Below are 14473 nucleotides of genomic sequence, written 5' to 3' on the forward strand. Positions count from 1 at the left end.
GCTTACTTTCTGTCCAGTCACGTGTAAACAAAAGCTACAGTTACAATTCTTCTAATAAATAGGAATTTATTGACAATAATTCAGATGCCATCTTCATTATCCAACAGAATTTCTCCTGGGTCGACCGAACCAAAAGAAACTTGACCTCAGCTCTGCATTATGTGGAGTAGATATTTGTGCAAAGACACATAGGATACAACAAACTCATACAATGATTGATGCAACAACACATTTGGCTTCAATATACAAAGCAAATAGAGGAATATTTGCTATATTTGTTAAGAAAGTTGATCAGAGTTTTGAAAGAAACGATATTGGAGGTTTTGGAGTGTGATGTTCCTGTTTTTGTCAGTTGTAGTTCCTTTGGCACCGGGCAGCCAAAACATAGCACCTTCACGGTTAACTACCCTGCATCCTCGTCTTCCCCTTCATCCCATCCATTCTTCCCTCCTCTCCCTTCTTCTCAATCAAGTCATGCCTCGGAAATATGATAAAAAATATAGTTTCTTTGTGCTGTATATTTAACTTAAAAAGTGGCCTGTGGCATTTTTGAATAAAATGTTTTCTTCCCCCTATAAAAAGAGATGTAGTTCTTCTTCTTAAATCAGCTTCTGTATTTTCATTTGCTGCCTGAGTAGAAAGTTTATAGACACAAAAGTCCAAAAAGGAAGTGTAGTTATGGTATTAATGAGCACCTGTGCTGAGAATCAATAATTGCTGTGCATACAATATTGCCAGGAAGACTGAAAAACAGACAGTGAGACATTCCATGTGGAGTCAAAGCTGAAAAAGTCACAATTACAACAATAACTATGATATAAACGCATGTTTAAACAATGTCATTATCAAATCATCTTCATTATCCTGCTCCTCGCGGCTCTTCGCTTCCAGTTGTTCCAGCCTGTGTGTGTGGAGACTGTCACATGTGAGGAGCGTCCGTTCACCTTAACATCTCTGCGGTCCTTCAGCCGAGCCGTGAAAACAAACGCAGCGCCAGACCAAAACCAGAACCGAGCCGTGAATCTTGGCCGGCAAAAAGGATGCTGCAGTCGTCCCCAAACCTTTGTTAGATTCTCTTCTTTGCTGGTTTAAAAGGAGTAACGGTTGCTTTTCAGAACCCCGTGGTTGGAGATGTACGGCGGGAGCGAAGTGCATCTCTCTCGATGCAAAAGCAAACATAATCAACTAAAAGTACAACGCAACATGATATTGACCGAAACATGTTGCCGAGCGACAAAAAGACAAAGGAAAAGACAGCGAGGAGGAGGCGGGTGGGAGTTGATGGGTTAAGTCTGTCAGGTGTGCTGTCCATCAGCTGATTCACTCGTCCGTCCATCCGTCTGTCACTGTTCATCTGCAGATCTGTAACTGGCCAAGAGCGTTTCTGCCCTCAGACCCCTCCCCTTCCCTGTGCTGTATTCAGACTGGCCGTCTCCCAGCCCCGCCCCTCCCCTGGCTCGATGAGACCCTCTTCTAAAGTGGGCGGAGCTGAGTAATCATCTTTAACCGCGACTGGTCGATGACGTCCAGCAGGTTCTTGGCGTCCACGGCGAGGGCGTGGGCGGCCATGAGCATCTGTTTCTTGTAGTCCTGTTGTAAACTACACAGAACACAGAAATGTATGATCAATAACACACACGTTTGTTACATCACGCAAACATGTACAACTCTAACACACACTACCTTGTCATGACGTACTGTTGGGCCAGCTTCATTTTTCCGATCAACTCTGCCAGGTCAGAGTTTAACAGCTTCTGGGCCATCTCAATCTGTGATACACACACACACACACACACACACACACACACACACACACACACACACACACACACACACACACACACACACACACACACACACACACACACACACACACACACACACACACACACACACACACACACACACACACACACACACACACGCTCATTATTAAGCCATTACAAACTTAACAACACCAGCAGCCTTTGAGTCAGTTGCAAAATGTGTTTACCTCTCTGTGTGTGCTGGCTGGCAGAACAGGAATTGTCTCATCCACGGTCGCAAGCAGAGTTCTAAGTGCCAGACCCACATCCTACACACACACACACAGACAGAGGAAGCATTTTAGATCTTGTTTAGAAGCTGCTGAATTATCTGCAGCATTTAATAACAATGTCATGAGAGTCTAATTTGTAAAAAACATGGCATTTCCTGTGCATTTTCCCCGTCCGCAGCAGAAAAACTACTTTATTTAACCATGAAATACAGTCAGTCCTACCTTCACCATGGGGACGTACTCCTCTGGGGCTGCAGGCTGAATCCTATTGGACATCTCGATCACAGCTTTGACCAGACCAGTCACGTTCTCGTACACCTTATCGTTGGAACGATCCAAATTGGCCGTGGGGGGCGGGCTGATCTCCTGAGGCTGTAACTGGGACCAGGGACGGGAAAGTGAGCCGGTATGCCGTGAAAAAGTATTCTCTATCAAATCTATTTTACGGCTTTCACTCATTCTCTCATCACCCACATCCAGTTATGTTGAAATAGAATTCTGTGTGTAAATAGAAACTGACTGATCAAGTTTGCTTCAGCTGTGTCGGTACAGGTGACTGCTGTTACACAAACACAACACCTGGTGGCAGTATTTGACAACACAAATAACCAAAGACTCTCTCACACACACAGACACACACACACACACACAGTTTGTCTCATGGGTGTTGTCATGCATTACTACACAGACGCTACACACTGACTTGATGAGTGTGATGGCAGGACAGACAACACTGTTTGTTTGTTTAGTGATGGAATCTAACTTCATTATTTATGACACTTGACTACCGCTAATTTAAGTGACAAAACATTGAGATGAGAGCAGTCATTGTGGAGATGTAACATGAGTATCGTTCTACATAATCATCTAACGTCACACTGGAGACGTGCAGCTAGGATTCTATTCATTTAAGACAGTGTTTCTCTTCACTGGAGACATTTGACAGCTTCAGTATAAACAATGTGGTCGACTTTAACTCATTAGTGAATGTCTGGTTTTGTTTTTTCTTTATTTTTAAGACCAAAACTGAAGCATGCCTCCATCTTTTGTCTCTGGTGAAGAAAAGTAACTAACCTCTAGATCTAGAGTCATAACAGACACGGATCAGCTTACCCTCCATGGCTTGAGGGGGGTCGAGGAGAGGGGAGCAAGGTGGGGTTGGGGTGGATTTGATGTTTGACGTTTGGGAAGGGAGGAGGAAGGTGAGGAGAGTGAGGCAACGTGAGAGAGAGGGCGGAAGGATGGGACGGATGGAAGGAAGGATGGAGGGAGGGAGAGTAACAAGGCAGGAAGCGGAGAGGAGAAAAGGAAGAATGGAAAAGACAAGATAAGTGGACGTCAGTGTGTGAGGGGAGTGTGTTAGAGGGGAGCGTACGGGGCGGATGGGTGGAGAAAACAAGTAAAGCACGTTAGGGCGGAGCCAACCAGAGCCGAGGTACGACACAGCATGCACACAAATAGATTCAATTACACGCTGGTGAAACCAAAGCAGGCGACGTAATGACAAATCAAAAAAGGAGGAGAGTGAGTAAGATCATAGTGAAGGATTTATGCATCTAATCGACAATCAATTCTCCATTTTCATTAGCTCCTTTTGTCATTTTGTGAAGTGCTTCCGTGTGTGTGTGTGTTTGCATACCTTGACCCCCTCGTTGTAGCTGTCCACGGGGCAGAGACTGGTCAGGTTGCCAAGGTGACAGGGGGCTCCGGGGCGGGGGGGCTTTTTAGGGGGCGCCACGTGTTCTATGGAGAGAGGACAGACAGGTTTGAGAGGGTGATAACCTACTGAGTGTGAAGTGTGTGTGTGTGTAGACAAGTCTTGTTTGTCCTCTCACCTGGTTTCCCTATTGGCTGGTAGATGTGTTGACTGCCACCCTGAACAGAGACAAACAGAACGGACGGGTCAACAACAATGACTAGCATGTTAGAAGGTAACCCATAGTACATGTTCTCGAGCACACACACACACACACACACACACACACACACACACACACACACACACACACACACACACACACACACACACACACACACACACACACACACACACACACACACACACACACACACACACACACACACACACACACACACACACACACACACACACACACACACACACACAGGACTGTGCAGTGCCTCCGGGGGTTTCAAGTTCCCATGAGCCCTCTGTGGTCATGTGGTGGGCGTGTAGGACAGAAACACTCTCTCTCTCTCTCTCTCTCTCCGTCTATCTGTCTCCTCTCCCTTCCTCTTTCTCATCCTTCATCTTTTCTTTATTCCCTCTGGTGGCTTCTCTCTGCTCTCTCTCTTCCTCTTTCTCAGCACCGTCAGCATTTCTTCTCCACTTTCTGCTCGGTTTTCACCCAGGAATTCCTCTCTCCATCAGTGCCTAGGCTTGCGTGTGTGTGTGTGTGTGTTATTTTCATTTCTCCGATGCAGGACTGTGTAAACAGCCTATGTTCAATGTGGAATGTTCACGCATACACACTGTGGATTCTTCATGTATATACAAAAGTTACACAAATGCAAAAAGAACACACACACACACACACACACACACACACACACACACACACACACACACACACACACACACACACACACACAGAGTGACAGACCGGTGTTTGTAGCGTGCCGTCCTCTCTGTCGATGCTTCCTCTGCTGTTTCTGGACTCTGTCTTCTACAGAGAGACACAGAGGAACAGATGGGTCAGACACAAACACACCAATTATATAATAATGACAACAACGACAACAACAGCTAATGAAACACATCCATGCTGTTTGACTCATGGTCTAATTAATGTAAGTTTTGACTCATGGTCTAACTAATGGTCACATTAAAGCACCGCTGCACCTTTGCAAAACAAATGCCAAAGAACAACAACACCACCAGTGATTTGGCAAGAAGTCAGAAACCAAGTCAGAACCAACGAGACGATGTCACTCAGCTACCGGCGAGGAAGAGCAGCAGCAGATATCGGCACACAAAACATCAGGATGACAGCGTCGACAAGCTGACAGCTAACAACGTTTCCATCTACCATCTATCTCTCCACCTCCCCTCCACCCGCGCCTCTTTCTGTTTCAGTACCGTTTTGGTGAAGCAAGCCTTGAAGAGATGCATCCTGGGAGAGCAGCGCCTGAAGAAGTCAGAGAGGAGGAGGAGGAGGAGAAGGAGGAGGGCAGAAGAGTGGAGGCCATCGAAAAAACAAAGGCGGAGAGGCAGACGAGAAGGCGAGAGATGCAGGGACCGGAGGCAGAAGAAAAGTGTTTCAGAAGAGGAGGAGGAAGGAGAGACTGTGTGCAAAGACGAAGACGAAATGGACGGAAGAAGGCAGAAAACTTGAGTCAGCAAAGAAGAAAGAGAGTGAGAGAGAAAAAGAGATAAAGTTTTTCCAGAGGAGGAAAAGCTCCACTGAGCCACAGAGGCAGAATCCTGGAGAGAAAAAGATCCGACCGCCTCCCTCAGCTGCTCCTCTCTCTCTCTCTCTCTCCCTCCCTCTGCTTCTCCCTCCCACTCTTTCCATCTCTCCGTCTTGCCCTCGCTCCTCTCCTCCCCCCTCTCTGATGGGTGACTCCGTGCTCCCTTGTTCCACCCTCTCTGCTCCTCTTGCCAAGCCGACTTCCTTTCTCCCTTCCCTTCCCTCGCCTCCTCCGCTCGTTCGTCCTCACTAAACCCGATTTCTCCCTTCTTTCCTGGCCTCCTCTCATTCTTTCCTCTTTCTCGCCCTCCTTTCTTTCAGGACAACAACACAACAAACTGTTATTCTCTCCATAATTCTTCTCATCTAGTCATGTTTTAGGTGGATTAGACAGCAGAGGGAGAACTAAAGGGCTTTCACTTTGCTACTTAGATTGAACTTCTTCTACATTTTAGGTCTGAAGACGACTTTAAGAACTTTCTTAATGGCTAAACCTTACAGTAACTCTTCAATATTGCTGATGTGGAAGACAATGACACAGTGAGAGCGTTGTACATGCACCGTTCCCAGTTTATAGGAGTTTATGAAGCAGATTTCCTTCAGGAGCAGCACAAAGTTTGTCTTCCAGGTTGAATCCAGACATGCACGGTTTCACCTCGTGGCCTAAATGTGGCGGCACGCTGCATTAGGGCGACTGGAGAGGAAGGCCTGGGCAGCGGTTTGTGTGTTTGTTCTTCAGCGGTGCATGGAGGCTTCTTTAAGTTGGTCAGCACCCAGTGACTGGGTTGGAAAAAGCCCCATGAAGCCATTTTACACGTATGTGTTTTGATGACCCGTTCACAATTGAACCACACGGTGTTGGATTACAGGATAACAAGTAAGATAGCAGCATTCCCTGCTAATATCCCAGCTTATCGCTCATCACAGGGATTTGTGTTTCCATCCCTCCGAGTCTCTTTCTAAACGTTCAGCACTCACACACCTGCCGCAAAAATGGAAACACTACATGCAGAGGAAAAACAGCCGGAGCCAAAGAGAGAAGGAAATCTGTTTTTCAACTTGTTTTTGGTAATGAAAGGAATTACGATGAGGAAAAATTGAATCGTCAAAACAATACTTTATTTTCAAGCAAATCTAGATTTGAATATAATTCTTATTCTTTCCATTTCTGCTGCTAGTTTTATACATTCAGCATTCTGTGTGTGTGTGTGTGTGTGTGTGTGTGTGTGTGTGTGTGTGTGTGTGTTTTACCATGAAGCTCTCCTCTTGCTCCAGCCACCGTTGGTCGTCCTCCATCTGCTGCTGCTGCATCATCAGCCTCTCCTCCATCATCGCCTGACCCACACAGCCACCCTCCTGTTTCAAACACACACGCTGAGACACGCACACTGACTCCTGTCACGCCTTGATGAAATGCAATATTCTCCTCAATCATCTTTATTTGCAGTCATGATGATTGATTTAACTGTGACGCTGTAAAAGGATCTTCATCTGGAAAACACAAGGTCATAAAAATGCCATTCTCAAATGTTTCCCCTCAGAACACTATGTGTGTGTGTGTGTGTGTGTGTGTGTGTGTGTGTGTATGTGTGTTTGTGTGATATGTTTGGAAGCCAGGTGAAATTCCAGAACCTTTGAGCAACTAATGGCTGGGATTGGACTCTAGATGCTGAGATTGAAGACAAAATATGGAAATGTTTGTTGCTACCGTGGGGAATATAAGTGTGTGTGTGTGTGTGTGTGTGTGTTTCCATATGCATCTGTGCGCACCTCCATGTTAGGGCTCCACAGCGCAGACTGCTCATGTCTGTGCTGGTTCCAGGACTCAGCAGGAGAGTAGCTGCCTCCGACTCCCCCGAGGGCTGAGGCCTGAGAGAGAGAGAGAGAGAGAGAGAGAGAGAGAGAGAGAGAGAGAGAGGGAGAGAGGGAGAGAGAGAGAGAGAGAGAGAGAGAAAGAGAGAGAGAAAGAGAGAGAATCAAATTAAAGACAGCAAACAAAACAATGGAAATAAAAAATTCCAAGAATTTTTCCACAATTTCTCATACTAGCTCCTTTGTTTCTTTGTTTCTTTGTCAGCAGGATCACTTACAAAGTAATACACAGATTGTCCTGAAACTTGGAGGCCAGATTGGACGTGATGCAGAGGAGAACCGATTCAATTTGGGTGAAATTTGTAAAGCATTTGTAGGTTTGTGGTATTATATGGAGAAACGTCTCCATGGAGATTTAAGAGACGCCGTAAAAACATATGAATAACTTCCCTTACAGAAACGCCACTAATCATAACAAGAAGTGTTTCCTTTGCGCGGGACCTCAAGGAACTTTGGTGATCTGTGAGGCAAAACTGCTGGACCAAACTATTTCCAAGTTATGAGTTAAGTTAGAGAGGGGAGAGAACAGCTGAGTGCCGTAAGAAGTAAAAGTGTGTGTTTTCATGTGTGTGTGGCTTTCGGCGCTACAGGAAATGCCTGCTGTCTGCTTGGTTTATGGGCAGAGGGATAACTGCGCTCAATGTCTCTCTTTAGTTTTTCTCCCCTTCACATTTTTCTTTCCGTGTGTGACACATGCAGGCGTTCTGCTCGGCCGTCTCCGTCCGTCTGAGCCTCGCCACTGCACTCAGTCTAAATATCCCCAAACGACGGGACCGGCGGTGTTTGGAGCGCTGTGTCTCAAACAGGAAATTTCAGAAGTTTGAAAATTTACGACCACATTCTTAAGCGCAGTGATTTAGAGTTTGTATCTTCCAAAGGGTTTTTTCCAGGATCCAGGGATTTAGTCTCACTGCTGTATCGGCCATTTTTGACAGCTTTTGTTTTGCATCCAATTCTTTGCCTTTGTCGCTTCCTTACGACTTGAGTATGTTTGCCCGTTTGCCCATGTTATGTTTGCTTTACCGGGAAGTGGTTGTGTTGGGGGCTGGAGAAGAAGGCGTCGCCGGGGTGAGGGCTGGGGTAACCGGGGCGACTGGGCTGGAGGCACAAAAGCAGAGGAGATCGTCTCCGTCAAACAAACGGTATGATATCAGAAATACGATCAGATGAGATGTTATTCTTGTGACTTACTTTAGGCGGGGCGTCTTCAGAGCCTCCAGAGTCCCACGACACGGTCACCTGTCGCCTCATCTCCATCCGGAGTCTCTCCTCTTGCTGAAGCTTCTCCTCCTCCAATATAGTGCTGGAAATGACATTCATATACGGATGACGTCATTATTATCATTATGAAACCGACAAAAACAAAACACTCTTCGCGATGTGATCGTACTTGAGTTGTGTTTTGAGTTCGGTGAAGCGCGGCCTCTTGCTGGGGTCATAGGACCAACATTTGGTCATCAGGCTGTAGAATGTGGGCGGGCACTGCGGGGGCATGGCCAGACGCTCGCCGTTCTCGATCCTGCCGATCACGTCGTTATTCTTCACACCCTGGAAGGGCTTGATGCCGTACATCAAGATCTCCCACATACACACACCTACAGGGAGAGACGGGGTTAAAACGTGTCACACACAGTCGACACATGATGAGTACACACACAGGAGGAGGGGGGGGAGGAGGAGGAGGAGGGTGACCAATGATATAATGTGATGGAAACGTCTGTAAAGGCTATTAACCAACACACACACACACACTCACCAAACATCCAGACGTCGCTGGCAGAGGTGAACCTTCTGAAGTTGATGGACTCAGGAGCCATCCATTTGATTGGAAGTTTACCTTTAGAAGCTAACACACACACACACACAGACAGATACAAACAGCATTAGGTACAGAGTGTGTGCATTAAGGCAGTAGCCTGATGTGACCAGTAGGTGGTGGTAAAGTACAGGGAACCAGGGAGATGTTAAAACACAGACTGCTCTCAGGTCAGTGTTGGTTGGTGTGTGTGTATAGGCGTCTTCATAACCTTTGTAGTAAGAGCTGTCCTCCATGTATCGAGACAGACCAAAGTCTCCCAGCATCACACAGTCCACTGTGGAGACCAACACGTTACGTGCAGCAATGTCCCTGGAAGAGTGTTAGACTGTGGTTAGGCTCATATACAGGTTATATTATCATCTAAACACAGTCTGTGTGTGTGTGTGTGTGTGTGTGTGTGTGTGTGTGTACCTGTGTACAAAGCGCTTGCTCTCCAGATAGGCCAGAGCTGTGCTGAGCTGGTAGGCGAACAGAATGAGCGTGGCCAGGTCCAGACTGTACTTCCTCACCTGCAGGAACGATCGCAACTGCAGACATGGGGAGAGACAAAGAGGGTTGAGGAATGCACACAGATGACGCTTGCTTAGCCAAACGAGAGGAGGAAGTGCTTACCTCTCCCAGAGTACAGAGCTCCATGATGATCCACACAGGGTTCTCTGTGATCACCCCGATCAGCTTAACGATGTGAGGGTGATCGAACTGCCGCATGGTCACTGCAACCAGGGAGAACATAAACAATGAGGCTCGAGGCAGTTCGTGGAGTGATAAGTGGGAGGAGAGGAGGAGTGGAGTTAGGGGAAGCACACACACTCACACACACAGACACTTACATGCTTCTTGTAGGAACTTCTCTCTGACGCTGTCTGACGTGCAGTTCTTACAGGTCTTGATGGCGACAGGGAGAGGGGGCTTGTCCTGCAGAGGTCACACAGATGTGGGTTCAGACATGTCGAGTTTCATGTATATTCGAAAGTGTGTGTACAACATGTGAGCCTTTTGTGGGAGTGTGTTCGGCCGCCTACCGGGCTGCTGTAGACTCCCTGGTGTACATCTCCAAACTGACCCTCGCCGATACAGCGTCCCAACTCTATCCTGTCTCTCTGGATCTCATAGTCCCGGGCTGAGAGAGGAGGAGACCAAGTTGGAGGAATGAGGTGAGAAGAGGCGAGAGAGAGAGAGAGAGAGAGAGACACACACACACAAAGGAGCGCATTCCTTCACCTCATGGATGGGGCTTACCGGGGCCAAAACAATCTGGATTCTGCCAGATTTATCAGTGATATAAACACGAATAAAAGATACATTTGAAGGATTGTTTAGTTTCCTGGCACTGGAGACGGTTTACACTGGCAGACCCCAGCCACAGACAAAAGGATTTGGCTGAAACTAAACAGTATGAATAGATTGTCTTCATCCTAAAACTGCTGACATGCACACAAACACAGCACAGACACGGGAAAGAGGGACGTGTACGGCTCCAGAACCCACTAGAGTCCACTTAGCATTGATATGGAAGACCATGCAGAAAGACAGAAAACGGATCTGGACTCTGGAGTAGAACCCTCTCCAAAAACAATTCACCCGATTAAAACAGGATATCTGGGAATGGAGGTGAAGTGCTTGAAGTCAATTGCAGCCAAAGTGAGTCTGAACAGGATGATGATGATATGATCCCTCATCATCATCATCTGTCCACATGCAGAGGATCGTGCTGCAACTCCAATCAAACAGAAGAAGAAGAAGAAGCTCAATCTGCTCAGATAGCAACAACAGAAGCCAGCACTTCATCAACGCTAACAAAACACATTCCGCCGCCGCCGGGGAAGATTTACTGCAAATCAAGTCCGTCTGTCGGCAGTAAATAAACGGCGGCTTCAAACGAGAGAGAAGCCGCAGAGAATCATAATGATGATTACAAAACAAAAAAAGAAGACATTTAGGATCAGAATGCTAAATGAGGACGAGCGACGAGGAGCGGGCAGCGGGCGGAATGGGAGCCCGGCCCATAAACAACAGAGAGACTGTGAGGTTGTTCAGCTCTGGAGGTCTGGAGAGGTTTGTTTACACTTCCAAAGTCAGATTAAACAGATGAGGACCGGAGCAATAACATGTTTTTATTGCCTTTTGGTTTCGAATGTCTCCAGTTTCAGACACCAGAGCGGAACAACCTGCGATTCTACACAACACCAACAACGACAACAACGACAACAATGACAACAACGACAACAACGACAACAACAACTGGACGTTCTGTATGTTTCTCTACCAGGTATTCGGTAGCTTCAAATTGATCGGTGTGTGTGTTGTTGCTCTTTGATAACAGAGACGATTAGACCTGGCAAAGAAAAATACAAACCCGGAATTCCAAACCTCAAGGCGTTTCAAAGGGCGGCAGAGAGAGAGAGAGTGAGAGAGAGAGAGAGAGAGAGAGCGAGAGAGGGGAGCTTTACCTTCAACCAATCCATAGCTCACTGTGGCGGCGTTGGGGAGGGAAAGAGGAAGAGGAAGAGAAACGATGAAGAGACGCACACGTGGGAGAAGCAGACTTGAAAATAGCTCACATGGACACACCGAGTACCTTTGGTGTTCAGCGATAACAAATAAAGAGACAAGTAGCAGGAAAACAGAAAGAGAGAGCGACTGGCAAGAAAGAAGAACTCGCCATGCAATCAAAAACACGACAAAAGGAGTCAAAGAGAGCTGCAGAATAGAGCAACTTAAAGTTACAAATGTTTAAAAATGGAGTAAATCCTCCGTCTGTACCAATCTGGTTTAAGGACATCTGTCTTCTCTTCCCGTTTAGTGGAAAGGTTTCCCCTCACACACACTTTCTGTAGTCCCAGTTGCAGCTGAGAGAAGACGTGGATGAGTGGTGTACTTACTGGAGGGCATAGTGTATGTGTCCTCTTCATCCACTATCTCAGCGTAGTCATCGGTCTCTGTAACGTCACACACAACACAACGGTGAGTTCAGTAAGAGAACAGGACAGAACAGACAAACCAAACAAACATGCACACCTTTGAGCATTTGCAGTGCTTTCCATCTGCCACACTGAACACTTGACACACACACACACACACACACACACACACACACAGAGCTACCTATGCAAACACACTCAACGGCACTGAAATGCGTCAAAATAAAGAATGAAGCCAACGTCAAAGTTTCAACCACTTCTGCACCGAGCAACAGAGAGAGAGAGTCTGTGTGACTCTCTCTCTCTCTCTCTCTCTCTCTCTCTCTCTCTCTCTCACACACACACACACACACACACACACACACACACACACACACACACACACACACACACACTTGGCAGAGAGTGTCAGCTGAGCATGTGTTGTGCATATCTATCTGTGTGAGAGCAGCTGGGCTTACAGGGAGAAGCTGCAGTGGTGGAGGAGGAAGAGGGACGAGAACGAGAGCGCAGACCGACCGAGTCAGAAATAACAGAAATAAAAGGAGAGCGGGAGAAGGGTGGGGAGAGAGAGAGAGAGAGAGAGAGAGAGAGAGCGAGAGCGGGAGAAGGAGGGGGAGAGGGAGAGAAGAGAGTGAGAAGGAGGGAGAGAGAGAGAGTGAGAGGGAGGGAGAGAAGAGAGTGAGAAGGAGGGAGAGAAGAGAGTGAGAAGGAGGGAAAGAGAGAGAGAGGGGGAAAAGAGAAAGATGGACGCAGAGTGTATCCTCACCAGATGGTGATGTTTAAAATAAAAGCAGAGTGCAGACTCAGCTGTTGGAAACAAGAGTCAAACATCTGTTGTCCTCGACGTTCAGCTCAGGATTTATACGCCGGCGTGCGGAAACGGAGCCCAAAAACTTTTCCTCAAGCCTGCAGATGATTTGCTCCACGTTAAACAATCGATTAGAACACGGTGTCGTCCTGCGGTCGGCGTGAGGCTGTGGTGGTTTGCTTCACCCGGACGATCGAGCCGTAAAATGAGTTTGGGGTTCCGTTCTAAACTCTTGAACTCTTAATGGGGGAAAGACTTTAACGCCCTGATGTGTGTTTATGAGACAAACTGATCATAAACAACATGCCACTTCAACCAAAGGTGGTTTCCAGCTGCTATGGTTTATTTAATAAAAGACTTCTGGCAGCAGACGAACGCAGAGCGGAGAGTTTGCTCCCTTTTAGTGTGCGTTTTCATGCAGGCGGGCTTATCACTGTTTCCATGTGTGCAGGGATGACGAGGACATTTTCCAGCTTGACGAGTCGCTGGAGACGTTTCCACCGCATTTCTCTGTCTCAGATCTGTTACACTGAAAGGTTTCAGAGGGAATAAAGGAGTTTCTGCACAGATTGGTGGATTTGTTTGCTTCTATCCCAGATGATTCACTCTGGGTTTGTTCTGATGAATCAACCGTTTCTAAGCTGGACTGTTGGTCTAACTCTGTCTTTCTGCTTCCAGCGGAGAAAGAAAATGTGTGTGTGTGTGTGTGTGTGTGTGTGTGATCTAGTTAGCCCGTTATAGCCTGGAATGCAGCTGCTCTTGAATCCAACAAACCTCTCCCTACCACTCTCCCCCTGTGAGTGTGTGAGTGTGTGAGTGTGCGTGTGTGTGTGTGTGTCCATGAGTGCACATGTCAGTGACTGCACATGATTTTATGTGCCAGAGTGAGAGACCGAGAGTGTGTGTGTGTGCGCATGTGTGTGTTTGTGTGTGTGTGTGTGTGTGTGTGTGTGTGTGTGTGTGTGTGTGTGTGTGTGTGTGTGTGTGTGTGTGTGTGTGTGTGTGTGTGTGTGTGTGTGTGTGTGTGTGTGTGTGTGTGCAGCCTGCTTGCGGAGAGCGAGGGCTGGAGAAGTGCCCTTAAAGAGGAATACAGCTTCAATTGTGCTTTTCTTTTCTGTGTGTAGTTCAGTGTGGCTGCAGGGAGACATACAGGTACAACAAACAAGATCATTCACACACACACACAACATCACAGTCCTACACACTACAAGCTGCACTAACGGATCAAACCGAGGTGGGGTTGATCTGTACACACGTCACACACACACACACAGCATATGAATCATTACTATCTAAACACTGCAAAGTCTTCCAGTCAAACTACAATCACACACACCACACAGATTAGACAAAAACACGACCACACACACACACAAACACATACACACACTCCCACTCCCAAGTAGGGTGCAGCGTGTTCGTGCAGTAAGGAGGATAAACAACGATAAAACTTTACCATCCCCGCTAAGATCCTCTGCAGGGTCCAGGAGAGCATGCGGGAAACGGGACAGGCGGACGGAGGGAGGGAGGGAATGAGCGGAGGAAGAGAGCCAGAGGGAGAGAGGGAGGGAGGGAGGGAGG

At 47.1% G+C, this 14473-nt stretch overlaps 1 protein-coding gene across 4 annotated transcripts in view; it reads right to left on the reverse strand.

Annotated features, from left to right (window-relative positions):
• Window positions 1–500: 500 nt before the first annotated feature.
• The window catches only part of ptk2aa (protein tyrosine kinase 2aa), a 39509-nt gene continuing 25536 nt past the window's right edge, over window positions 501–14473 (reverse strand). For all 4 annotated transcript variants that reach the window (XM_076139157.1, XM_076139156.1, XM_076139155.1 and 1 more), the window contains 19 exons: window positions 12043–12099; window positions 10183–10280; window positions 9991–10075; window positions 9773–9873; window positions 9572–9687; window positions 9369–9469; window positions 9098–9187; window positions 8732–8936; window positions 8533–8644; window positions 8365–8439; window positions 7240–7338; window positions 6721–6825; window positions 4663–4725; window positions 3874–3913; window positions 3678–3781; window positions 2261–2416; window positions 1994–2074; window positions 1684–1769; window positions 501–1600 (listed from right to left, as the gene is read on the reverse strand). In XM_076139157.1, coding sequence (XP_075995272.1) covers window positions 1474–1600; window positions 1684–1769; window positions 1994–2074; window positions 2261–2416; window positions 3678–3781; window positions 3874–3913; window positions 4663–4725; window positions 6721–6825; window positions 7240–7338; window positions 8365–8439; window positions 8533–8644; window positions 8732–8936; window positions 9098–9187; window positions 9369–9469; window positions 9572–9687; window positions 9773–9873; window positions 9991–10075; window positions 10183–10280; window positions 12043–12099 — 1901 coding nt within the window. In that variant the 3' untranslated portion in view covers window positions 501–1473. The remainder of the gene's footprint in view (window positions 1601–1683; window positions 1770–1993; window positions 2075–2260; window positions 2417–3677; window positions 3782–3873; window positions 3914–4662; window positions 4726–6720; window positions 6826–7239; window positions 7339–8364; window positions 8440–8532; window positions 8645–8731; window positions 8937–9097; window positions 9188–9368; window positions 9470–9571; window positions 9688–9772; window positions 9874–9990; window positions 10076–10182; window positions 10281–12042; window positions 12100–14473) is intronic.

Source organism: Genypterus blacodes, unplaced genomic scaffold (assembly GCF_046128005.1).
Source record: "Genypterus blacodes isolate CSIRO-AG114 ecotype Tasmania unplaced genomic scaffold, CSIRO-AGI_Gbla_v1 ptg000438l_1, whole genome shotgun sequence".
Classification (NCBI taxonomy): domain Eukaryota; kingdom Metazoa; phylum Chordata; class Actinopteri; order Ophidiiformes; family Ophidiidae; genus Genypterus; species Genypterus blacodes.